Source organism: Phlebotomus argentipes, unplaced genomic scaffold, assembly GCF_947086385.1.
Source record: "Phlebotomus argentipes unplaced genomic scaffold, Phlebotomus argentipes genome assembly contig_15, whole genome shotgun sequence".
NCBI lineage: Eukaryota > Metazoa > Arthropoda > Insecta > Diptera > Psychodidae > Phlebotomus > Phlebotomus argentipes.
This window is the reverse complement of record NW_026776181.1, coordinates 2,327,172-2,354,243: the sequence shown is the minus strand read 5'-3', so window position 1 is coordinate 2,354,243 and position 27,072 is coordinate 2,327,172. Positions and strand designations below refer to the sequence as shown.

At 43.8% G+C, this 27,072-nt stretch overlaps 3 protein-coding genes across 3 annotated transcripts; 1 reads left to right on the top strand and 2 right to left on the bottom strand.

Annotated features, from left to right (window-relative positions):
- Positions 1 to 546: 546 nt before the first annotated feature.
- LOC132263502 (angiotensin-converting enzyme) lies at positions 547 to 26,467 on the top strand. The gene is made up of 8 exons (XM_059763285.1): positions 547 to 839; positions 1,358 to 1,828; positions 1,987 to 2,145; positions 2,207 to 2,447; positions 2,507 to 3,091; positions 3,458 to 3,800; positions 24,195 to 24,335; positions 25,085 to 26,467. The coding sequence occupies exons 1-8, from the start codon at positions 561 to 563 to the stop codon at positions 25,398 to 25,400; spliced, it is 2,535 nt and encodes an 844-aa protein (XP_059619268.1). The 5' UTR covers positions 547 to 560; the 3' UTR covers positions 25,401 to 26,467.
- Positions 5,093 to 6,727, bottom strand: LOC132263382 (uncharacterized). Its single transcript, XM_059763117.1, has 5 exons — positions 6,716 to 6,727; positions 6,425 to 6,555; positions 5,977 to 6,325; positions 5,614 to 5,817; positions 5,093 to 5,542 (listed from the first exon to the last, which is right to left on the bottom strand). Exons 1-5 carry the CDS (start codon positions 6,725 to 6,727, stop codon positions 5,093 to 5,095), a joined length of 1,146 nt encoding a protein of 381 aa, XP_059619100.1.
- On the bottom strand, positions 14,022 to 21,637 carry LOC132263380 (MAGE-like protein 2). Its single transcript, XM_059763116.1, has 5 exons — positions 21,551 to 21,637; positions 15,657 to 15,933; positions 15,424 to 15,593; positions 14,646 to 15,149; positions 14,022 to 14,550 (listed from the first exon to the last, which is right to left on the bottom strand). Exons 1-5 carry the CDS (start codon positions 21,635 to 21,637, stop codon positions 14,293 to 14,295), a joined length of 1,296 nt encoding a protein of 431 aa, XP_059619099.1. The 3' UTR covers positions 14,022 to 14,292.
- Positions 26,468 to 27,072: the final 605 nt, after the last annotated feature.

The window sequence follows — 27,072 nt, the reverse complement described above, 5'->3', positions numbered from 1 at the left end:
TCTCACATTTTCACAACATCTCTTCGTGGGGTTTTTGCAAAATTCATCACTGAAATGCGGGCGCAGAACAATCACGAGCAGCGCAGATGATCGCTCATGACTTCTTTGTCACATAATCTTGTTAATTGCCTATGGAAGGAGTGCAATTGCAAATGTGCGCCAAAAGTGACCTTCCAACAAATTCGCTGTTGCACAATATTCTAAGTTGGAAAAATTCAATTCTTTGTGGGAAAACATTGAAAATGAAATGAATGAGAGTCTGAGAATGAATTTTCCACCACACGCGCCTCTAATCACCGTCGACATTCTCAAGTGTGGCATGTTTTGGGTGTGTGTTCGTTTGTGGAAATTGTTTTTTAGAGACAATAAATGATAAGTTTATGTGCGCGCCCTATTCTGCATGCGCGCCTGAGTGAGATGGCGCGAGCGGGGAAAAGGAGCCAACAATGCTACCCGCATTTGTGCTGGGAAATCCGTCGTCAGTAGTGCCTGGAGATTTGCGACAAGCGGGCTGTTATCCCGGCCAGAAAACGGTGATCTTGCACAGGAAGAGAGTGAAAATGAGTGGCTTTAGCGCCAGTGCGTTGATCTTCCTGACGCTCGTGTGTGTCTCCAGTGAACCCACACCCAAGCCGCAGCTGGATTTGCCTCCGCTGCCGCCCAGCTCCTCGACTCCCGAGCCAGAGCAGCCCACAGTGCTGCCCAACAGCTATGCAGGCGAGCCAGAGGAGGAGGCGCGATCCTCGAGGGATTACGACAGCGATCGCAGCCAGAGATTCGGCCCTCCTTACGAGAACGACGACGCTTACTATCGCGATCGCGGCAGATACAACGATCGGGTAATTGATCTTGACGCACGCGATCCTCTTTCGCAATTCCGATCTTTATTCATTGATGCAAGCGATGCAAGCCGAGAAATTTCCCAGAAGATGAGCTCAGTGAGGCTTTCATCAATGACTATCACTGATCTCCTTGAGGAATTAATGAATATTTCATGGAACATTGCAAATCCAAGGGGGAAATGCTAAAATCTGTGCACCATTCTCGAAACCTCAAGCAGTTCTTGAGCGTCTCAAGAGAATCATGAGATCTTAACCAGAAAAACTAATGATATCTTGCCATAAAATTCTGTGTTTCTTGATTTTATCTAAATTCGAACGCCTGACTCTGCTAGTCAAATGAGTAGAAATGTTTCCGACGTAATCAGAAAAAAAGATATTTTTAGGAGACTTTTACTTACTAAATTAATTACTAATTAATTATTAATTTGAAAACAAGCTCTTAAGTGAAGAATATTGTGAACCTGAGCTGTGCACCAATCTTAATTGCAATCTTTTTCTTCGTGCATCTCTTTCAGCCTTATAATTATGATGAGCGAATGAAGTATAGTCGCGACGACGATCGATACTACGCCAATCCAGGATATCCAGGATCGTCTTACAACAACGACGATGATCGCTACTACGCCAACAGAGGCCGAAATCCCGGATCGAATCCCTACACTCAAGATGACGAGAAGTACTACAGGCAGAATCCGTACGACGATCGCTACAGGGATGATCGCTACCGAGACGATCGCTACCGAGACGATCGCTATCGAGACGATCGCTACCGAGACGATCGGTATCGAGACGATCGCTATCGCGATGATCGATACAGGGACGACCGGTACGGATACGACCGGGATCGCGGCTACCAGCAGCAGAACGACCGAATCGCCCGGTATCTGGAGGAAGTGGACAGAAAGAGCTCCGAGGAGTGCTTCCTCAACGTCGCGGCTCAGTGGAACTTCGAGACGAACGTCAATGAGGCGACGCAACTGGAGGCAGTGAGTATGATTGTCGCACGTATGACATTGACATGAAAAATTGCAAACTGAGAGAGTTCATTGTTTGCCCGTGGGAAGTGATCCATTGTGTGTCTGCGTGCAAGAATAGACAATGCACAAGTTTCTATGCGTCTCACATTTTTTTCCTCTCCCGGCAGCTCACCGCCCAGCAGCGCTACTCAGAGTTCCAGCGCGCCATCTGGGACAAGATGAAGTTTGTGGACAGGAGCACCATCTTCGACGATAGCCTGTGGCGACAGGTGAACCTGATGGGAATCATCGGCGCCAGCGCTCTGCCACCGGCTGAGCTGGACAGGGTGAGACTTTCGATGGTTCCTCGCGTGATCTTCGGCTGATCCTTTCTGTCGCGACTTTCAGTACAATCGACTGATAAATGATATGCTTGTGATCTACAATGGGGCGTCGATTTGCGGCTATGAGCAGCCCTTCCACTGCGGATTGCGCCTGCAACCGCATCTGAAAGACATCATGGCGAAGAGCCGAGATTGGGAAGAGCTCACGTGGATTTGGATTGAGTGGAGGAGGAAGTCCGGACGAATCATGAGGGAGCTTTTCGAGCAACTCGTTGATCTAACAAATGAAGCTGCAAGATGGAACAGTAATTATTAAAGGCAATTTCTCTTTACATATTTATATTAATTTCATAATAATATGCAGATTTTACCAATGCTGAGGAATACTGGAGCTTCCCATTTGAGTCACTTTCCTTTCGGGAGGAGATGGAGCAAGTGTGGAATGAAGTGCTGCCGCTCTACGAGATGATTCACGCTTACACCAGGAGAAAGCTGAGGGAGTTCTACGGTCCAGACAAGATCAACCGAAACGCTCCGATTCCCGATCACATCCTTGGCAATATGTACGGCCAGAGTTGGTCCAACATCCTGGATATTATCATACCCTATCCAGGAAGGAGTTTCCTGGAAGTCACGCCCGCCATGAACGCCCAAGGCTACACGCCTCTGGTCATGTTCCAGCTGGCGGAGGAGTTCTTCGTCTCGCTCAACATGACTCCGCTACCGCCGCAGTTCTGGATCAATTCGCTGCTTGAGGAGCCCCCGGATAGGCCCGTGCTGTGCCAGCCATCCGCCTGGGACTTCTGCAACGGCCAGGATTACAGGATCAAAATGTGTACGACAGTGACGCACAAAGATCTGATCACGGCTCACCACGAAATGGCTCACATTCAGTACTTCTACAACTACAGGAACTTACCGAAAGTGTTTCGTGATGGAGCAAATCCAGGTGAGATGGCCAAATTATTATTCAATTTCACGCGGAAATAGTTAAGATACATATTGCGCAATGGTATAATTTGCAACATTTAAACCACTTACTCTGGTGTAACACTTTTTTACTGCACCAATTAAGAAGGGGTAAAAAAAGAGGAGTCACGATCGCGATCATTCATCTTTTTCGATAAGATCGCGATACGGTTTTTTGCCGACTAGCGCGATTACCGCAGAGATGATGAGATCAATTGATTGGAGAGACAAGAACTTTCCTACTGATCTCAATGTGGCAATTAGCCGCTGAGTGCCGGCGCGGTCGCTGCACTGTCCATCTGCAGAATCTACCACGACAGTGAAAGTTGTTTTGCCTCTCTTGAAGGTTTCCACGAGGCGGTGGGAGACGCAATTGGCCTGTCCGTGTCAACGCCGCGTCACCTGCAAACGCTGGGCCTGGTGCACAAATCCGTCGACGACACGGCGCACGACATAAACTTCCTGTTTGCCCTGGCCATGGACAAGGTGGTCTTCCTGCCCTTCGCCTTGGCCCTCGAGGCGTGGCGCCTCGACATCTTCAGCAAGAAGATCAACAAGGAGCAGTACAACTGCCACTGGTGGCTTCTGCGCGAGCGCTACGGCGGCATAAAGCCGCCGGTTTTGCGCTCCGAACTGGACTTTGATCCTGGCTCCAAGTACCACGTGCCGGCCAACATTCCCTACTCGCGGTAAGTGCAATCTTCCATTTTCACTGCTGCGGTCAAGGCAATTCATGAATATCTGGGTTGAAGAGAACTGTATCTCTCAAAGATGGCAATTTGAGGTAAATCCCAGAGCGTTACGTATGCAGCGCAATCTCAAGACGGAAATTAGTTGCCTTTTTGTGTGGCCAATAAGTCCCAGGCTATTAAAGGCGCCATATGAAAGCTGTATTCACGAAAAATCGTGCACAAAAGCAGTGGGGATTTATTAATTAATGGTGTGTGAGGTAAATTGTATTTTTTTAAGTGTCTCTCACTTGATTACTGATCGCTAAATTATTCCAATGGAAAATGCGGTGGATAAAAAGTCACTCGATTGGAAATAACAATATGCAAATGCTGCACAGTGGGGCATAAAAGTGTTTCGCCTTTCTACCAAAGCCACACATAACACATTGAGACTGTGTTTCTTGCAAGTCTTGCGCCTCACTGTAAAAATCACTTGATATGTTGTTCTTTCACTTTTGAGAGCAATCACTCTCTCGAGATCGATCTTTCCCACTCTCACACAGTCAATTCTCATGCTTATTATGCAAGTATTCTTCACTCTGCGATGCCTCTGAGTGAGCGTATGGGGAAATTGAGGGACGACACCCAGTTTCAACAGCTAATTGCATGACGATTGCACAATAATTTGTTGCAATTGCGATCATCGACTGAACATGAACTTTGCGTCTTGCGAGCATCTTATGTTACGTGAAATTTTAGAAACTCCGCAGACTATTGAACGTCATGCAACGAGGAAGTGCTGGTCTTTGACGCGCTGCACTTTTCGATTGATAAACTATGCTGGCCGTTTTGTTGTCGGCTACAGAAGCTGCGCTGTTACGAAACGACCATTCGCAGTGAAAGAAAATAGCATCGTGCCATTTTTTCGCGAAAGAGAGTAAAAGAGAGAGAGAGAGAGATGACGAGGGAGATTTGCGGATGTTATTCAGAAAATGTAATCACCGCCGAAGAGAAGGTGAAATGGAAGTCAGATGATGGCAAACTACCGGCAGTTTTGGTATTTTCAGCGTCTTGTTTTATTACAAAAAACAAAATACTATGTTTATATTTTAACTATTACACAAAAAAAACATTTTTACAAAATATTTTACACAAAAAGAGGACTTGTTTCTTCGCCTTTTTGCCGTACAGTCGATCTGTACGCGAAATTCGAACGAAGAGATGGGTCTTGATGATGTTTAAATAGGTACTGAGTTATGGAGGAAGGTGATAGAAGAAGACAAGACATGATCACAATTGCTTGACAGCCCTTAGTGGTGGTGATGGTGGGACCCGAAGTCGTGGTGCTCGTGATGCTCGTAGCCGCCGGACAGACCCTCGAAGTCACCGCCATGATCGCCACCGAATTCCTCGCTGTGGCCGCCGAGGTCCAGCGTGTGGTCGGACAAGTGGCTGGACAGAGCGTGGCCGCCATCATCGTGATGGTGGTGGTGTTCCTCGTGATGCACGGGCACGTGCACCTTCACGGGGTACGGCACGTGTTTCTCCACATGGTAGGGCACGTGTTTCTCGATGTGCACAGGCACTGGGCGCTCGACGGGAACTTTCACTGGGTAGGGAACGTGCTTCTCGACTGGCACAGGGATGTGCTTCTCCACTGGGTAAGGATGAGGCACTGGCACCTTAACGTGCACAGGGACAGGCTTCTCAACGTGCACAGGCACTGGGCGATCGTAGGGAACATGCACGGGGTAGGGCACCTTTGTTGCGGAACAAGATCAGAAAATGTAAGTCAGCCTGGATTTGGCTGTAATGAAAGATTTCTCCTCACCTTCTTCACAACTGGGTAGGGCACTGGCTTCTCAACGTGGACGGGAACTGGCTTGGGCACATGCACAGGCACTGGGCGATCATAGGGCACCTTCACGGGCACGTGAACGACCTTCTCCACTGGGTAGGGCTTAGGCACATGGACGGGCACCTTAACTGGGTAGGGCACCTTCTTCTCCACTGGGTACGGAGCCGGGACGGGCACCTTTGTCGCGCAAGAAGAATTAAATATTAATTATTCTGTAAATGTATGGCTAAACTCGTGCGAAAATTACTTATTGAGAATTTGAACAGAAGCGCACGACAGCATAAAACTGAGTCGCTAAAGAATAGTGAAGAAGTATTTAACGCGGTTTCTCCTTACCTTCACTGGGACATGGACCTTCTTCTCCACTGGATAGGGATGTGGCACGTAAACCTTGACGGGCACTGGACGCTCCACGGGCACATGCACGGGGTAGGGCACCTTCTTCTCCACTGGGTAGGGCTGGGGCACCTTCACGGGCACCTTGACGATCTCCTTGACTGGATAGTGTACCACCTTCTCCACGGGATAGGGATGAGGAACAGGAACCTTCACTGGCACGGGCACATGCTTCTCCACTGGCACGGGGATGTGCTTGGTGACGGGATATGGAACTGGGACCTTCTTCACGACAGTGACGGTCTTCTCGTGATGATGATGGGATTCACCGAAGTCGTGACCACCGAAATCATGACCGTGTCCGCCATCATCGCCGCCGAAATCATGACCGCCGAAATCATGACCGCCAAAGTCGTGACCGCCGAAATCACCATGGGATCCATAGCCGGACCCGAAGCCATGCAGACCGCGCTTATCCTGCTTCTTCTCGCTCTCTGCTGGCTTGCTGTCCGCCTCCGTCACCTTCTTAGCGTCCTCGGCGTGCGCCAAGAGGACCAGGGCACAGAGACTCGCGATACCCTATGAGAAAAGGAATCACAGAGACATTAGAGACAGGAGACTTCAATGCGCCCACAGGCGACGAACACTTCACAGAAAATTCCACTTTTCGGATTTGCCACACAAAATCACTCGCGATATCCAACACTGAGTGGTATATATATTGAGGAAGGAAACTCACCAATAGTCTCATGGTAGGGAGATTAATCCGTTTTGTGTGCCGTGTGTGAAACCAGCAAGTTCACTGATGGTGCCTCAGTGGATGTCTTCGGCTTTTATACGACGGTGGGCGACCCATGAGTGGCTCTGTTCCACTCCATGCAACACACACCACTTTCCCCAATTCTCTCACCATCGCACACATTTTCCTCGCGAAATATTAGACTGATCGACATCAATCATATTCTCCCACTTTCAGCCATAAACCCACTGATTCTACACATTAGAGTGTTATGGGAAAATTGGCCAAATTGCCAGAATTATCGTCCCTGAAGGGTGAATTCCTACGCAGATTGAGACTTCCTCTCCACGGCAACAGCGCAAGATCATTGCACAACATCACTTGTCACAATTCACAATATAATGTGCATTTAATGTTGGTCACAATGCAATTAATTTACCCAACAGTCTTCATATTCATTTCGGGAAATGTATGGTCTTTTGGATTTCTGCGTAAATAATGTGAAGAAAATCACGTGAAAATTAATCAATGAAACAATTCTGCAGTGTTAAAAAAAATCTTGCAAAAGCAGGTCAAGTCCTAATGAGATTATTCTCTCCAACGATCCGGAAAGTTTTGAACCTTCCTCAGTTTATACATATATACTTGAAAGTGCATAAACATGATCTGTTGCCTTTCGAGAGCAATTTTTGGAGCTGATTCGGAAAATCCTATCTCATTAGCAATTTAATTTGTCCATCGGCATGAAGACATATTTTTCATGGATGTTATTTCGTGTGTGAAATGTGCAAAAATAGCGGAAATGGACGCGCTGCGTTCATGCGAGATGATTCACTCAATGTCTAACAAGAGCTCTCTTTATGTAAATTACCGCTTTACTATAACATATTCCCATTAGCATGATTAAGATACGAAATTATCGTACAATTGCTCACATTTTCATATTAACTGAGCCAATTAATGCTATGAGCACATTTTTTTCTTCTTATCAAATTGCCTGTCGGTGGGAAATAAGCTATAAGAGGCTTGTGTTGAGTGGAAGAAGAATGAAAGAGCGCGGCGGGTGGGAGGAAAATTGATGGTGTGCGAGAGACCATCGAGAGTTGGCAAGTGAAAGAAAGAAAAATTATGTATTGAAAGAGAGAAGTGAAGAAAAGTGTGTAAAACCTTTTTCACTGGGCGCGATGTTCTTGTGCACTGGGCGATGTATGTCGCTTTATATAACAAGATGAATCCAAAACAATAATATATGGGGCTGTGATGCGAGAAGAGCGCTTTTCCTGAATTGGGAAACTCCCAGTGCGCGCGCACGTCAACATGATGGTACAATTTTTCAGTCACTCAATATACAAAGGTTGAAATTACTATTATTTTCCATCATGTTGCAGTCACTTTAACTTCATTAAAGCTCCACATTAGACTTTTATTGTTGCCTCGCTGGTGCTTTTCTTAATTATTAAATATTTCCCTTACGTAACACTGCCAACGTCAAATGCAATAAAATTTCATATTTTATCTACACCCAATGCGCCATGCTTTTGCAAGATTGTACACCTTCTTCACGGTGGCAAAAATATGATGTGCAATATGCTTTCGGCACACACAACATATGATTAGCGAGATTGGGCGTGAAGAAAGACACACTTTAATCGACAGTGAGATTATGAGCGTGATAAGGAAAGGACAGAAAGAAGAATTTCAATGGCATTTTGAGAAATTTTTCTAATCTCCCAGTCTTTGAAATAACACTTAATAGCATTCCAACCTCGCGTTTGCAAGAGAGAAGGAGAAAAATGTTTCAAAGGGACAGGGACAAAAAATTGAAACAATTTTTTACGTTATTGGATTTAAATGGTAAACAACACAACAATAATGTAATTTAAGAGTTTCATTTCTGGTGATGCAACAACCGCTTTTTTTTCCTAATCCCCTTTCGTCTCAGTTGAATAACGAAATTATGTTTCTCTTAATCGCTTGGCAAGATGGGTGAATTTATAATTCGGATCATATTTTCTGTCGATCATCGCGCACAGCGGAAAAAAAACACACCACAAAACGCGATGGAGGCGCCGGGTAAAAGCTCACACAGTGCTCGCGAATGCCCGAGTTTTTCCTCAATATTCGCCTAATGATGGTGCGTAAGAGAATTATATATCATCTTCTCGGTTGCCCTTTGGCGCGCGCGCGAAAAGAAGTGCAAAGCAATTGACGCGTGGCAAAAACAATACCGGAAAAGTACTCAAATGTTTCTCTTTCATTTTTCGTATGGATTATGCATTGATGCAGGCCTGGATAGTTAATAAATTAATCTCATTTTCTCAATATAATTTCCCCAAACGCGCTTTCTCCCCAATGAGAAGCCAAAATGCGCGCAGAGGTTTTTCGTGAAGCGTCGCCAGACAGAAAAAAAATGTGTGCATTATAATGTGTTATGTCCGCTGAGATAACATCCAAGACAAGAAATGGTGACAGTTTTATGACAATGTGGATGTTGAGTCGCACACAAAAGTGGTAGTAAATTATTTCAAAAGATGCCAATTATGGAAGAATTTCAAGCAAGAAACGGAAGTGGCGCAGTTTTTTTTCTCTGTATAATATTCAATATTCCAAACTGTGGAAGAGCGGCGCTTAATTATATAACACTCTGTTATTCCTCCATATCAAAAGCAAGAAAAAATATAATCCGAGGCATGGCAAAAAAGAGCATTTTTTTTTCTTCATTACGATTGGAAATACGCGGTGATGAACATAAGAATCACACAACCAATAGAATTGGTGAAATTATGAATTGGTAATAAATTTTGTACAAAGTCGTGTTGTATGTGTAAATAGTTAACAGACCATGGCGGCTATTAATTGTTCATGAGATATTTCGCATTAATACAAAAGCCTCTTTCATGCCGTCCACCTCAAACTGTTGTTTCTAATTATTCGAATTAGATGCAGCTTTGACAGAGCTTTCAAAAAGTCATGAGATTAATGAGAATTGCGCACAGAATTTTTGTCAGTAATTTTCCTTGGTCGCTACCAAATAGTCAAACTCGAATGCAACGCCTTTTCGTAGTCCTCCTCAGGCTACACATCTTAAGTAACTCCTTTACGCAAAAAAGTGATAAAACCAGGTGATGCACGAGGTTTGACGATAAAACCAGTGCGCAATGCGGCAATAAAAAACGCCGCGTGCATTTTTTGCGGAATTCACTATTACTGAAAACGCACTCCAATTGCGCAGACACACATTTTTCAGTACACAATTGTCCAGCGGCATGTGAAAAGAAGAAGAAGAGGGTAAATGGGGAAGACATTATGAAAATATATGCTAGAGCGTGAGGCACACCTGACTTGGTGCTAAAATTGCTGCTTCCGCGCGCCACACTCTTCGCAGTGACAAATATTTCTGGCCGCGTGTCAGTGGCGCCAAAGCGCTGGCCATGCGCTGTAATCATGCAATAAGTCGATAGAGATCAATTTTTTGTTACCCATAAACATCACATTTACATCACGTCTCTCTAAAAGCCATGCCACCATTTCGCCGCTGACTCTTGCTTTCTTTTGGCACCGAAAGTGCTCCATAAATTGCATACATTGTTCGGCGAGAAATATGCATTCCATCGTCTATGATGCAAGTCCGTTTGCAATAAAAGTCATACACATTTCTCTCCGGTGAGAGAGTGAAGGAGAGAAGCGACTCTTTCTCTCGTTTGCTGAAATATTGCGGCGCATTTGCTGAGTGTGTGTTTTTTGCAAATGAGATTTTCACATAAGATGCCAGTTAAAGTGGCAATAATAGCATTTTCATTCGCTCTCCGCGGGCTCATATCAATTAATTAGCATTTTATGTTGCCCGGAGATCCACAATGTACTTGTCATGGGTTGTGTAATTTATGTGCATTCACTTGTCGCGCCGGAAAATGCCGCCCAAGAGTTTCCACCCCGTCGAGGAAGTGCTGCTGCGGTCATTTCCTCCCCGTGTATGCCTTTTTTCGGCTAAACTTGAAAAATGCAGAGAAATCTGCGAGATAGATTCACTGAGAGATCAGATTAATCGCTAAACGTGCTGATAGAGTTGATGAAATTTATGAGAGGATTTTCCTAGACAAAGGTTTCTATTCAATAACAATTAATTTTTCACTATTCGAGTGGAATAATAAAACGATTTTTCTGTAATAGTTTTAGTCACAATTCAAGAAATTACAATTCAAAAATGATATCAAAATCTTTAATCTGTTTGAAATTGATCTCACCAACTCTGGCATTGTTTTATTGTGTCTTGCATAATGAAACATGAACATAGGAGTTGAAAAGCGAAAAAGTGAAACGACGCGAAGAAGTAGATGGACATGTGCAATGCTTAGCAAGAACTTAATTGAGAGGAAAACACCAAATTGGAGGCAAGGTCGAAATCTCAATGATTTATTGTCGATTGTATAACAATGTCCATAAGCCATAAATGAGGCTCCAAGTTAGGAAATGACATATGCTAAAATCCGACCATTAAAAAATCTCTTCTTTTCACAACACGATAAGGTCACTGACCAAGATAAATTTTTCGGCACGCTGAGCTGAGCTTTATTTCAGGCTCTGTCGATGGAGATGCGGATAGCGTGAAAATTGATAAAATTAATCACTATGTACACTTGAGGGAGGTCTTCTGGAGCTGACCTTTCGCAGTGGAAATTGGGGTAATGTTTGTTCTAGAAGTCAATTTGCAATTAGCAACAAAGGCATTTAATACATAAGATTATAAATCTCGTAACGCTAAATTGCCTATTTTTTCGTACTCCGCGCACTGTCTTTAAGGAATTAGTCCGAAATGTTGCATAATTGATCTCTCTCACGAGAGAGAGAGACTCTCGACTCCTGTGCACGCTATTGAGTGCTATTATTATTTTATGGCACCGAAGAAATGTTGATGGATGATGACAACCGTAATATTTGCTTTTGAAGATTATTAAATAATCACCTCGAGAGACATTCGCGAGGTGAATTTGGAGCAAGTGATGCATGAAAAGCGACGATCGCTCGATTTTATGTTGCTTGAAATTGCCTCTGTTGCGCAAGCGTGATCAACTTGTTACAAGAGATGTTACAAGATAACATCCCAATTGATCAGCTCTTCACATCCTCTCCAATTAAAAGCACTTTTTCCCATTCACAATTTCCTCAGGTAATTGCCACTGATTTATTTAGAGAGAGAAAGAGACAAGAAGAAAAAGAGTCACAAACAGATATCAAGATTGATTGCAAGAAGTTGAAGAGAGCTTGATTTGGGATTTTATATTGCAAAATAATCTTACAAGAAGTTGTGACGATAAATCGTGAGGTTCATTTACGTGCTTGTTCACGAGATGACGTGGAAAAAAGTGCTACAGAAAAATTATTGTGATTGTTGGTTGAGATTTTAAAAAAGAGAAGAAAAAACTTAACGAGCAACCTTGTCTCTCTTTCCAAGCTTTTATCCACCTCTCTATATTCTCACTCTCACTCTCAGGTGTTATCTCAGGTGAAAAAACTTCACCTTAATTGAGTAGATTTTGTGCTTTTTCTACCTTGTTGTTTCATATGGGAATATTGCAGACATTTTCGCAGGCGTTTGGATAAAAAATAACGCCGACAAGTAGATGAATTTTTCAGTTGAACAAAATTTAATATTTTTGAAATTAATCCTCGAAAAACCTCTAGTAAATCTTCACGTGAAACAATTCAGCTACTTATTAGGAATATTTATAATCCAATTTGTGCACCTGCTTCAACGGATTTCTCCCCAAATTACCTTCTTTGACTCTTCGCAGAAATCATCAACGCTCAAAGAGTGTCTGAGAAATATTGCGCAAGCCACCAAACTGTCCATAAAATCAATTCTGTGGCAATCGAGTATAACTCTCCCAATTGTACTCCATCTCTCAACCACCTGTGCTCAGACATTGGGAGATGCCAGAGAGAGATGCCTCAATTACCGCATTGATTTGCCATTGTGCGGCTTCGGGCTAACCTTGTAATTGATTTTCGCAATTTGCTGGCCACTCTGTGAGGGCATTTTCAGGCTATTGGAATGGGAAAATTGCTAATCAAAGTCACATGCAGGGAACGATGATGGGCAAATCCCGCCAGTATTTCCTCACCTGGATGTGAGCAACACACTTTAATGACTGTCACATTGCTGGCGACGCTTCTCTTCAAATTTCGCGAAATATGGTAAAATTATGCAGCTGTTGATGATGCAAAAAGCGACTTTGCAACTTGTCCAATTGGATTAGTTTTTATGCCACGCAGTTTGCCTCCAAGAGAGCTTTTCACTTTTCATGACGCGCGAGCTTTGAGTCTTGCTCGTGGAGGCGTTTATTCCAATAGTGACACTCACACGTCTTCCTAGAGATCATTAGGTTTTTCTTTCGATTTCACACAGAGATTGGGGGGTTTTATGGAGACCCCATTAGAGATGCATTGTGTGATTTTAACCACATTGCGGTACAACACACGCCTGAGCTGTAAAACTTAATAACATTAAATATTGTAACATCTTATGACAAGGCAAAGAGACAACAAGTCATTTTATTGTATCTCCACTTCATTATAACTTGACGGTAAAAAAAATGGATTTGCACATATTTATGCTGCAACCGCAGTCATACTAAATAGGCGAACGTCTCTCTTTGGCACACATTTCATATGATCAGCTATGATTGCCGAGGGGTCAGTCACAGACCAAGTCATGAGACTTTTAGATTGTTTTGCAGCGCACAAAACACCTTGGCTATCAAATAATCCGACAGGATTATCTCAAAACTAGTTCAGAGAGCTTTGAAGTGAAGTAGAAAGTTTCCGTTCGCCCCCTGATCGGCATTCCTCAATGGCCAGGAGGTGCGAGGAAGAAAGTACTGGGCAAAAAAGCCACATTCCTCGCGAATGTGTGATAAAATGATCAGTGGAACTGAATTCCAATCTCTCAAATGAGCTCTCGATGTAAACGCGCCATTGACAAATCGATAGCGAAACTGTTGCAAAAATTGCGCCACTTCCTCTCCTTATAAATTGTAGGATATTGAAGTTGAAAATATACACCTGACTTGACCAAAGCGCTCTCGATCATAAACCGTCAAATGATCCACTTCTCGGGCTCAGCGGGCTAATTGCATTCGGTACACCTTGAGATGAGGAGGAAATCTATCTCACGGAGTTTCGCAAGTGCGCGCGCTGTCTGAAATGGGATGTGAACTAGAATTTTGCAACGCAGTCTCGCTCTCTTGTTGTATTGTAAGCAAAGGACGCGATGTGGGAACGATCACGAGCTGTTTGTTTTCATTCTTCAACTTTTATTTCATATACATCTCTTTTTTATACACAATTTAATGGTAAAAAAACACTATATAGGTACACAAATATATAAATTATACACAAGATCGGAGAGGGTGGGAGACAGGAGGACCGAGAGGCTGTGAGGATGTGAAGAGTCCGGGAATTTCATTTTGTGGGAAGAGGTCGAGAAAGAGAACTTCTTGGTGGGGGTTAAGTTGAGCGTTTGGAAGAAGACATCTTTCGCGTCTCTGGCAATTTCGAAAGGGGTGGCTTTTGGTGGCTTAGTGGTGGTAGGAGTACTCTCCGCCCAGGCCGCTGAAGCTGGTGTAGCTGCCATCGTGCAGATCGTGATGATGCACATCGTGGTGGAAATCGTGGTGGAGATCGTGGTGGGCATCATGAAGGTGGTGAACGTCATGAACATGGTGAACGTCTGTGTGCACGTGCACGGGCACCTTCACTGGCACAGGAACGGGCTTCTCGTGCACGACTGGCACGTGCTTCTCGTGAACGACGGGCACTGGACGGTCGACGGGCACCTTTAATGGGAGGAAAAATTATCCATTAATATTCTGCAAATGTGTTGCCTAATGTATTTGTCGTGCGATCACATTAGTTATTAGCAAATCTTTACCTTCACTGGCACGGGGTAGGGCTTCTCCACCAGGTAGGGCACGTGCTTCTCCACGGGGTAGGGCTGTGGCACGGGCACCTTCACGGGTACCGGCACGTGCTTCTCGTGCACAACGGGCACTGGGCGATCGACGGGCACGTGCACGGGGTATGGGGCAGGCTTCTCCACCACGTACGGCACGGGCTTCTCCACGTGCACGGGGTAGGGCTGGGGCACATGAACGGGGTATGGGCGATCAACGGGCACTTTCACGGGCACGGCGACCTTCCTCTCAACGGGGTAGGGCTGCGGCACTGGCACCTCAACTTTCACGGGGTAGGGCACGTGCTTCACGACCTCGTAGGGCTGTGGAACGGGCACCTTCACGGGCACTGGGACGTGCTTCTCCACGGCGTAGGGCTGAGGCACGAGCACCTTCACGGGGTAAGGACGATCGACTGGAACGTGCACGGGGTAGGGCACCTTCTTCTCCACTGGGTAGGGCTGGGGCACGTGAACTGGCACCTTTAATATCAATTTCAAGTTATTGAGCGTAGTAATATTTAGTGCCTTTAGTATATTAGCAGACTCAGACTCACGAATTTCACGTGATTATGGTTATTAATGAGAAAAATTTCCTTGACAAATAATGTGCAAAAATAGCACTGAAGAAAAACTAAATATCCCTGAATCCTGGCCGAACTTCCCTTCGTGCAAAAGACAGTCAGCAGTTTGGGTGACAATCCGCCAGGACAAAGAGCTCTATTGCGTGAGAAAAGAATGGCGTTTGTTGACGTACCTTGACGTACTCCTTAACGTGAACTGGGACGTGCTTCACCACTTCATAGGGCTGGGGCACTGGCACCTTAACGGGGTAGGGCACGTGCTTCTCGTGCACAACTGGGACGTGCTTCTCCACAACATGTGGCACTGGGACACCCTTGACGAGAGTTACGGTCTTGGTAACATCTGCAAGAGGGATTCGTCCAGAGATTGAGTAATGTTGGCGGAAGTGCAGGTCTTGGGCTCTACCTGTGTGTCCTCCCAGAAGGTATCCGTGGCCGTAGCCGCTGTGATCGTAGGAGGAGTAGCCTCCGTGGGCGAATCCACTGTGGTAGGCGCCACCGAATCCATGGCCACTGCCCAGGTATCCCAGGTCTAGCCCATTGATTCCGTAGCCGTAGCCCAGATTGAGAAGACCACGCTTGTCGAGCTTCTTCTCAAGGGGTTCGGCCTTCTTGGTCGCCTTCTTGTCCTCCGTCTCTCCGGCGCGCACCGTGGCCACCAGGAGGAGGGCACAGATACAATACTGCGAGGGGAGAGAAGACGATGAATCAGACACAAAGACACCATCGCATTCCAAGATGTATGATCGAGTAATCCCAATGATTTATTCAGGTCTCAAGCTCTCAATTTCACTTGTTGACAATATTGTCACGCGCATGTTGTTGCGTTGCGTTATAGAAGAAAGGGGAAGCAATAGAGTGAAAAATACAGAAAATAAATATATGTGGGAAAAGTGTGTGGTGCGAAACAATGACCGGAATTTTAGTGGAAGTATTGAAGAACTTCATGAATTTTAATTCACTCTTTATCGCCAAATTCACTCGAATAAAATTCTTATGATCGTGCGTCGTGAATGTATAATCCAAGTGTGGCTCTCATTTCAATTTTTCGCCCATTCGTGAGAGCGCGCCTCATCACTTTGGAACTGTATATGCTTTTTTCACTTTCATTTAATGTCGCGTGATTTATGCTCCTATCGAAACCGTGATCGCTTGAGGAAAACCAATATTTCTCTCCCTGGCAATTAATAGCTCAAAGCAAAGCTAAAAAAAAGAGAAAAATGCGGAAACCCACGAAACACTCTTGTCAATAAATTGTAATCTGTGGCGATCATTGATCAAACTGAATTGCGTGAAAATGAATAGCACTGAGACGGTAATCCTTGGGCTCGCGATCTCTTGGACTGGCGCGAAGGAGAACAACTCACTATTGTTTTCATTGTACTATCCGCGTGCAAGAATGGATGGAAAATGCGACTGGACGATTCCAGACGATATACTGGATGCTGAGATTTGCGCGCCAGCCGCTTTTATACCACCAATGAGTTCACTTTCATTTCGCGGATCCGCGCGGGCTTCGCGATCGCGTCCCCCCTCGTCGACGTCGTCGGCGGGGGAAGTCTCTGTGGCGTGTGCAAGAAGTGGAGGCTCGATCGCTGGCCCAGAACTGGAGCACTGAGGATCACAGGAAGCTCACGATCGTGACATTCATGGGTCGAAGAAGGACTTCGCCATCGATCACGGCATGATCGCGCCTTTGTGCCTTTTTTTGGCATAAGCGCACACAAAAGAGATTTCACTCGCATTGGCGTGACCTTCTGGCGTGCATTTTTTCCCTCGTGAGCGCGCGCGCGAGAAAAAAGAATGGACGCCAAGAGCTGAAATAGTCAAAACATTATTTGGCAATGACTCAATTACAGTGGGAGATTTTTATGCGCTCACTTAATTGCTGGAAGAAGTCCATTTGACCTCGCCTATGCCCAGAAATCCTCGATATCTGCGTCAGTGCATCTGCACAGAAAGTGCTGCATCTCTCCTGTCATTCATCGCCAATTAATACGTCCATCACGGGGGGAGCTTTTTTTGCTCTTGACCATCTTCCTCTCCCGCTGGAGATGAATCAAGCGTCTCTCGCAAGACGCGGTTTGTCTAGCATGAAAGATCATAAAGTGATCAGTGGCCATAGTGAATAGCAGACCGAAAATCTTGTGGCGAACTTTGAGCAATAATTAACTGCAATTCTTTCGTGGCTAAGTTTTTTGCGCGCCAACAATGGGGGAGTCTCTCGAAACAATGATCTAGTGCATTTGTGTACCGAATAGTTTGTAATGCAAACGTTGGCCGGAGAGTGAGAGGGAGATAAAGAGTCAGCACCACCTCCTAAGATGAAAAAGTATCCATCTCATAATATTCCCACAAAAGAACAACACAGTTTGTGAATCGTCGTGACGGTGAAAAATGCGCGCTTGCACGAGAAAAACGTTAAATTCAACATTGTATTTGTCTTATTGATCAATATGCAAATTGGGGGCAATTTTTTGAGGTCACCAAGTCGATTTTCGAAGCTGCCGAAAAGACACTCGAGCACCTAATATTGTCTGCGGTTTCAAAACAACCCGAAGAAATAATTAAAAGTACTTTGTCTTATTGCCATAACATGAGCGCGGCGTGCAGAAGTCTCTCTCGCGATCTACAATTCTCCTCTTAATGTGTCTATGAAAGATCGCTTTACATTTTGATTTATGGGACGGATTTCGCCGCATTTGTACTTGACTCGAATTTTTTTTCCTCCCCACAATTCCCATGCAATAATTCACAATTAAGTGAATAAAAGAGAGAAAAATCTGGCTGATCGCTATCGATCAATCGTTTTCCTCACTGCGTTTGTCATCTTTCGTCAAACGCGACTTTTCCGGTTTGTCACACTCTTGGGTTGTTTTGCAAGAAAAATGTCAAGCATCTCTTGATGATCGCACGACATTCTTGCAATAGCCGCACTTTCATTTTCACCGGCCATAGTCGAAAGGTAAAGCAAGATCATTTTCTATATGGTATTATCGTACAATGTTGTCAATCAGTTGATTAGGCCTGAGGAACTTCACACACGATCGCAATACCAGAAAAGTGTCGGAAGTCAGACCAGAGTTTGTCATTTAGTTTATTTTTAGACTCAAGATCCAGAGTAATTTTGTGAGAAAATGTCTTTAAAACCATTCGGCAAAATTAAATTTCTCAAATCTCTAAATCCCTCGCGTCAGTCACGAGTGTTTCACTGGAATTCTGATAATATTTCGCAACGTCTCTCGTCTCAATCGGCATCTCTCTTTCGCGCCAATCGTCAAAATCTGTGGCCTGACTTTTCACAATTGAGAGACGATCATCGCGCAGATTTCGGACACGATCTGAAAATGCCACTGAAAATTCTTGCCGAGGAAGAATAATGGCAATATTCGCGCAATGAAGCACACCTTTTCTGCATCAGCGTGATGGTAACAAGTTGACTCCTCCGGTGCGCGTGATCTGTGCAGTTACGTGATGAAGATCACAGATAGTGTCTCGCATTGTCCACATGGATTGTGGCTGTGCGCGGGGAAAAGCTGCCCCGCGCACGAGATGATGGAAAAAATGCCATTTGGAGGAGAAATGTTAAGTAGCCTCCAACGGCCGTTGCATAATGATCAGTTCAAAAGTGTTAAAATTGATTTGATTGGCGATTGAAAAGCGCTCAAGAAATGCATTAATTACCACCTATTTTTCCATTGGAACGCCCATATGGCCAGTGTCGCTCTTGCAACTCTTATCACCAAAGCTCGGCAAGGCGATGAAAAAAGTCGTGACATTATATGGAGAAAAGCAGCGATATATTTGGATGGGATTATTATATTTGACAAAAAATGCAAATTGAGTCAAACTCCGCATAATGCTTCATCTATGCGTTGTTTTCCATCGCGAGCTGGTTTTCTGTTTGTCTCACTCTCTTACATAAAATTGGATGATTTCAATTAGGAATTTCTTATGTGTGTCATTTCATCACATAAATTACATTGTTAAATACGCATTTTATCCATAAAATGGCTCATGTCGATGAAAATAATTACAAGTGTCGTGAAAAGTCATTTATAAGAAAGCTGTGTGCCTGTTGTTGCTCCATATGCAAAACACGACACAATCTGGTGGGTTCACTCCGCGATGCGATGTGAAGAAATATGCAGGTCTTTTTGTGCTGCAGGAAGCCCAAGGGGCGAATAAGTCATGGGAATTGCATGCCAATTAGAAGGTAAATAGCAAACTAATAACAAGGAGCTCCATTGATCGCAACTCTCAATGTGATCTTGAAATAGAAAGGCAAATTGTGTACTTTATTATTCACATCTAATAAGCCAGCGATCCTCCCCCTGGATGCGTGTGTCGCTTTGGCGGGAGAAAAAGTCAATCAAAAATGTAGATCAATTATACGGAAGGCGATTATTAAGTGATCATTTGTTGGGTGATGGACATTGATTGGCTTGCGCGATGAAGGATTAAATTGTGTGATAATCTGCCGCACAAAGTGGCTCTATCAAGTGGGATTTTAGGTGGTCTTGCAGAGTACCTTCGACTGTAAGGTCGCCCAAGATTGTGGGCAAAAGAAAATCTCTGCATGCGCGTCACCATCTCGTGCCGCTCTAATTGCACAATTAATATCACATTATTGGGTAGTGTATAAAATTATGCTAATGGCTGTTTTGACGACAACTCAAACGGCACACGAATGCGCCGCGATTCCGTGGCGAAATGAAAGTGGAAATGGCTGGGAATAGTGTTACTCGGCAATGCAATTCGTATACTGCCGATGACATTACTTGTTATGGCTGCACGATGCACCGCGCGAATCACGCTGCGGTGATCTTCTCCGTGATTGATTGCATTAGAGAAGCTCCTCCGCCGGAGTGCTTTATGTAACACAGCTTGGTGGAATTCATCATTGAGGAAATTGGCAGCCACTGGTGTGATGTCATCGCCGATCCTCGGTTAATTCTCTCATTTATCGCGCTTTAATTGATGCGCGCCAATGTGCAGAGAGACGGAAAATTGCGCCTCTCGCTGCTCATCTCGAACAAGATCTCGCCTCTTTGGCCATGCGGGCTGCCAGCGAGGATTTCCATTTTCTCACATGCCGCTCATAGCTCAGTTCCGAGGGGTCAATTGAGGTTTTTCCCTTCACACCGCTCTGCCAGCGTTCACTGCGAGACTTGATGTCTCAATGCTTGGAAAGCCAAGGAGGATTTATGCAAAGCTTTCAGAAGGAATTTCAGCATAGAATTTGCATTACTAAAGTATTCTTCTTGGGGACACAACTTTTGATCAAAATGTTTTGTCTCATTTCCTTGTATCTCAAGAATGGAAATTTAGTTGGCACACAAGACAACTGTCCTAGCTTGATGATTTATTGCGATTGCAAATGAATTTAGTGTTGATCTTTTGCAATTAGCTAAAACAGAGTCATTAGAATGACAAAGAATTGAAACTTTAATGAATAATAAAATAATGTTAATAAGTGCTCTTAAAAACCAGGTCAACTCTGTCATAAAACACACTAAACCAACACTATGCAAGTCTCTGCAAAACCTTCTCTCTCGCTTATGCTTAATCCCGAGTCAATTGCCATAAATCTGGGCATGAAGGAAAGTTCATTAAATTCCATTAGGATGCTTCTTGGCGCAGAAATGGCAATTGCTGAGGAAATTCAGTTGATGTATTGCAAGTGAAACACTCTTGGTGTCACTCGGAGCAAATATCAATTTTCCTCATGATTTATGCAGTTGCTCAGTGTGCGAAGTGGCCTGTGAAGAGATGGTAAATTGCAACAATGTTTCACCTTCTTGGGCGCTGAAATGGCAGAATTGAAAGAGACTGATTTAGTGTATGCGATATATTGTATGGCAATTGTGGCTTGTGGGAGTCGCGAGTTTATTTCAATCGCATCGCAAAAATGCAATTGAATGGTAATGAAACGGAACGAAATGTAACAATATTTCCCAAAATATTAAATAATACCACCACGGAGCAATTATCTGTAATCTCGGTGGGAACTTTTGGTGCGCGGCGGCGTGGAGATGAAAAATTGTTACACTTCTTATTCGGGCGCGCTGTGTGGCACAATGGGGAAAAATGTTTGGGTGTGCAGAGGAAAGAACAACTGGGAGGAAAGAAGGCAGTAAAACACGTGTATTGAGTATTATTGCATCATGAGCACGGCATAACAAATTAATAAGGCGAGATGGTATTGAGGAGAAAAAGAGACTCGCGGTGAGATGGAAAAAAGATCACGGAAAGAAGACGATGTAACACGATAAAGAATTCTTGCGCTCACGCCATCACTTGAGTGGAGCTGATGAGGGACAATTGGCCACGCTTGAGCTGCAGAATACAGTCCGCGAGACGGACTCCGTGTAGCCTCTGCACCATCTTCATCTGTGCGATTGTGCAAGTCTCAATTGAAGGTAAACTAATAAGTGTGCAGAGATAGAGAGAGAGATCGAATGGGGAGAATTTCAAGGTGTCCAATTATATAAAAATAGGAGACTTTGAGGAAAGACGTAACAATTGCAGATGGAAGCCAGAGAAAAAGCCCGCAATCATCTGATTGAGCTTCAATCGACTGTTTAGAGCTGAATGGCTATAATGAATGATATTAGTTCAGCCGTCCATTGAAGGTAATTTGATGTCATTCGATGCGTCGTTTATGCATTCGTGCAATTCAGAGCCGATGATCTTTATGTAATGGAATTATATCTGAATATTATCCAATCGCTTATGATGATCAATTTTCCGATGGCATTTCTCGCCGATCATGCTGAAGCAGGTGTCTCTAAGGCGCTCCTCGCAGCACGAAAAATGCCCGCCAGACGATCATCTGTGCGGCAAAAAGCGAAGTGGAATTGACACAGTGAGAGAGAAGGTACCACTGATCTACATACTATTAAACCACAAATTAAGTAATAAGATCACAATGAGAAAAAAGTGCGTACAACTTGAAGCTATTCACGATTTTTTTCCTCCTTCGGATGAAGTAACACGGCTTTTTCCATCTTCAACACTAAAGCTAATCATCTGCAGCAGACGACCTTTCTCTTTTCTGGGTCTCTGGAGGAGAAATGCCCTCTCGTGATCAATCAAGAATTGAGATCTCATCCGAGCGCCGCGTGAAAAATACCTGTGAAATTGCACAATTGGCTATTTTATGCTGCTCCACACTTTAATATTAGATTAATTTACCACCGCAAACCACTTTTTCTCACGATCAGCCGTGATCTGGGGTTTTTGTTAGGTGATACGATACTCTCTATGCAAAAAGGAATGTTTTACTATGCCTTATGACCATAATAATAATTGAAATCATTTAACTTTTGAGATAAGTATTTTTTCCTCCTGATTCGCTGATCTCCGAAAAACAGTGAAAGCTGAGTAATTCAAGATGTTCCGTGAGCAACTGCTGTGATGCAATTGGTTTAGTTACAATATTTTCTTCCTAAATATTTACTATTTGCTATGAAGATCGCGCGGTGTTTGTTGTCGGATTAGAGGGTATTTTCCTCGCATACAAATTGTGCGAATGTGATCTATTGAAGCGTGAAATTGGTTGCTGAATTGCGATTTTCCATCATAGATAATCAATTACACACATAGTATTTATTAGACAAAATGCATGTTAAATGTTTTTAAAAGTAACATTTATATGCTATAATATGCAACAAAATGCCAGTGTCGAAATGCATATTAAAATTCCTTTAATGTCTTTTTTGTTGTCGTTGATAAAAAAAAACAGCTAATTTGGCTTGATTATCCAATTGGCTGGGAGGCAAAAAGTGTGGCATTTCTCGCAGGCAATCTTCTTGGGAGATCACATATTTGCATTGCCGGGGCGATCGCTTGTGCGATAGAAAGGAGATCACTTGATCTTACATAAATGGTGGAAAATGTCCAAAATATGACAAAGACTCCAGCAGCAGATTCTTGCATAATGCGCCTTCTCCAGCACAACCGTGAATAATTGTGAGAGACAATTGAAATGAAGATCAGAGAATTGGCGCCTTGACATTTTCACTCTCAATTCGCCATCGCGCTGGAGTTTTCTCTGCAATCTCCCATATATATGCAATTATTCAACACTCCAGAAGCTGATTGACTCATCCGAAATTCTTGCAAGAAGTTCACACCTTTCACCCATTTTTTCATCGCTGAACTCTTTTAATTGTTCACACCACGATTTATTTCCCATATCATTGTTGTGAGCCTCAACAGTTTGCCAATAATGTGGACTCCACAACGTAATCAGGCCCCCGACTTCCGTCAAAAATCCCCAATGGAATTTATGTGGTATAAATTTGAATTGTATATCAGACAATCGGCCGTTTAATCAGGCGATCTGGCGAGATTGCATCACCTTCGATGGTATTTCTCTAGAGTATTCAAATAAATAGATTTTGCCGACAGACACAATATTGATTTCGTCGACTAGCCATTTGTGCTTTGGCCATAGAATAAGGAAGGGAAAGGAGGAACAGTCTGATCTCCAAGAGCAAAGTCTCTCTCTCTCTCTCCGTCTTAAATAATTCCCCCAATCGAGCGCTCATTTATCACTTTCCCAGAGTCCAGTGCAAGTGCAATAAATAGTGAAGCAGCTGAAGGAAGTTTGCTGCACGCTCGCTATTGCACACTGGCTTCTTGAGTGGCTTTCACCACTACTTCACGCCGTCGCGACGCGTCTGCGAGCAATAAAAGAAGTCTATTAGCTCAGTTGAGAGAACCGCCTCTTTGTTGCCCATATGCTAAGGCATCCGAGATACGGCGAAATGACTGTGTAACACCGAAAGTGAACTAGTTTGAGAGAAACCATATAATAATATTGAATCTGGCCGATCATTTGCCATTTCCGCGTCTCCATCTCACTCTCGCTGACCATCCAGCAAATTGCTCTAAGATGCATCTCTTGTTCTCACTGCCCTCCTTCGTCCACACACAGGTATTTCGTGGGAATCATCTTGCAATTCCAGCTGCATCGCGCCATGTGCCTCGCCTCGCGACAATTTGACCCCAGCGACCCCGAGAAGCCACTTCACAAATGCGATATCTATCGCCATCCAGAGGCGGGAAATCTCCTCAAGTAAGTACACTCTCTGTTTGTTTCTGCACTCCAATGAGGGGCATTAGTCGGCTAATTAGAGTGTAGCTTTTTGCACTGGGCAATATATTTTCTCAAGGGATTTCCCACACTCAAAACGTGTGAGACGCGCCGTCACAATGGACACAAGAAGGTGGCAGTTTTTAATGTGGCGAGAAAAAAGTTAAACAGCCACAGAGCAGAGTTGACGAACGACTAGATTTGCAGTAGAAAATCACGTTTTTCTCATCCCTTCACTGCAATTTCAGAGGTTCAGGCTTTTCTGGTGGTTATTTCAATTTAGAGAGACAGTGAAATTCTTCTATTTCCTCATTAACTCTGCTCCTGCAGTAAACACCTTGCACAATCCTTCTTTCAATCTATTCAAATCAAGAAGCTCAGAGCGTACTCCAAAGCTCACCTTTTCCACAACACCTGCCAGCCAGAAGTGGCGGGAGGTGGAAAATTGGGAAACACGGCTAATTAAACAGAAGTCGAGCAAATAAAGTAATTTGAGTGTTGTGTTGTTTTTTGGGTCAGAAATTGCAGCATCATTTACTCTGTATCTCAGCACTAAATAGTCTAAATATCTTTGACTGGGTATAATTTCAATTATTCTGTACGCTTTTGTCGACTGTGTGCGGGGATTTATGTGAAAAATGTCGGAAGCTGTCTCGAACAAAGCGCTATTGAGATGTTGCTCAATGGCGGTGAGAAGAAGAGACTCCGTAATGATCTCTCTTTGTGCACAGAGACCTCATGTCCAAGGGGGCCTCGCAGCCGTGGCGAGAAGTGCTGCAGGAGACGATCGGCGAGGGTCGACTGGACGGATCGGCACTCAGGGAGTTCTTCAAGCCACTGGAAGAGTGGCTGCGGCAGGAGAACCTGCGGAATCAGGAGTTCGTTGGCTGGATGTACGACGGAGATTACTGCAAGCACAGCATCGAGACGGCCAATCTGCAGGTCATCGGAGGATTCTACAACAGCGTCCAAAGGCTGCGAGCTTCTCTGCACATCATCGCAGCTTCCCTGGTGGGAATCCTTGGCATTCATCGACTTCTAGTTTGAGAGTGTTCCACATTTCATCCGTGACCATGATCGCGTGACGAACAGTCACAGATTACCCACATTTTCTGCATAAATGAGGCACACACAAAGAAGACAGAGGCGGCAAAAAAGCCATCAGAAATGCCGAGCATCATTGGCAAAGGAGGAAGAAATAGGAAGATCAGCGTTTCAGTGACCTTTGCAATCGCAAATCTTGCTGGAGATAAACCAAAAGATCACGCTCGGTTATTTATGCAAAACATTCTACACCGTCAAAGAATGCAAATTCAGGACTCAAGGAATTCCTCTCAATCGTAAAATCTCTGCATAAATCACGACAAATTTGAGATATTAAATTAAAACTGGAGATGTTATTCAAATATTTTGGCTCGTGTTTGCACTATCAGCTAAGAATAAACACATTCCTAATGAAATATCACTAGAAATGGGGTCAATTCGATGTGACAAATTCGATGTGAAGAGGAATTTCTTGATCTTAAAAATCAAGGCAAATCTTAGGAGAATCCACTTATTTAGCATATCTTCCTTCCTCAATTAAAACAAACATGTTTTGGCGGTATAAAACATGGGTTTCTCGCTCTCTTGGCATCACGCAGTCAAAATATATAGTGGGTGAAAATCTCTCTGGGAATGCCTTTGAGAAGTAATTCATCAAGAAAAAGTGAATTATGCTAAAATGTGGGAAATATTTTCCCTTTTCTCAATTGTTGGAAACTTTTGCCGCATGTTTCGCTGACGAGTCATTGAAATATTGCATAAATTATGCCTCAATCTTCAATGAGTTCAGTGTGTATTGTCTCTCGTCGATGCATTTAAGATATGAATAAAAAGAGAAGAAATTTCGACGCCCCTGATTGTCGCGTGAGGTCACAACGCGTCGTCCTTCGGGCAAAAAGCTCTCAAACGATCTTCTGTGACTTTTCCATATATCGTCTATCTATTTAATTTAATGTTTATATGTCTGTAATCTTGTCTATAATTTAACAAGCTAAAATATTGTGTAGGAACATAGAGAGGAAAAATAAACCATTCTGATGTTTGTTAACTTGGAGGTGAGTCTCGCGAGAAGGTGAAGTACGGATGAGAGTGAGTGCGAGTGAGTGAATAAACTGTTGGAAAAATCAATCTCAATGCAATCTTATACAGACTTCATTAACGACCCGTATTTGTGCGGTTCGATTGAGGCGCGATTGCAGAGGAAATTGCATTTTGAAACACTCTCATTTGCACCCAATTTCGAATGTCTCTTCTTGAGCACTTCTTCAACGCCCACAGCAGAAGAATTGGTGAGTGGTTTGAAGAGGATTAACCATCTTGTCAAATGGAAATGGAAGAAGAATCGAAGTGGATTAAATTCTGTTCGTATCTCACGTTGCTAATCACAAATAAACACCCCAAAATTGTATCAAAATATAAGATCGCATTGCACTAAATCTCTTCCAAAGCCCACACTTGGCGAGGCCAACAAAGAAAAGGAAAAATAAAGATATATTTTACACTCACTCCGTGAATGACAGAGAGATTCAGTTGTGTGATTCAATGGGGATTAATTTGATTGTGTTGTGCGACACTATAATATGAAATTGTATAATTTGTTGCTGGAAGGTACTTGACTGGTCGTCAATTTCATGACCACGTCGCTGCACTGCCAAAGGACGGAGATTGGAAGTTT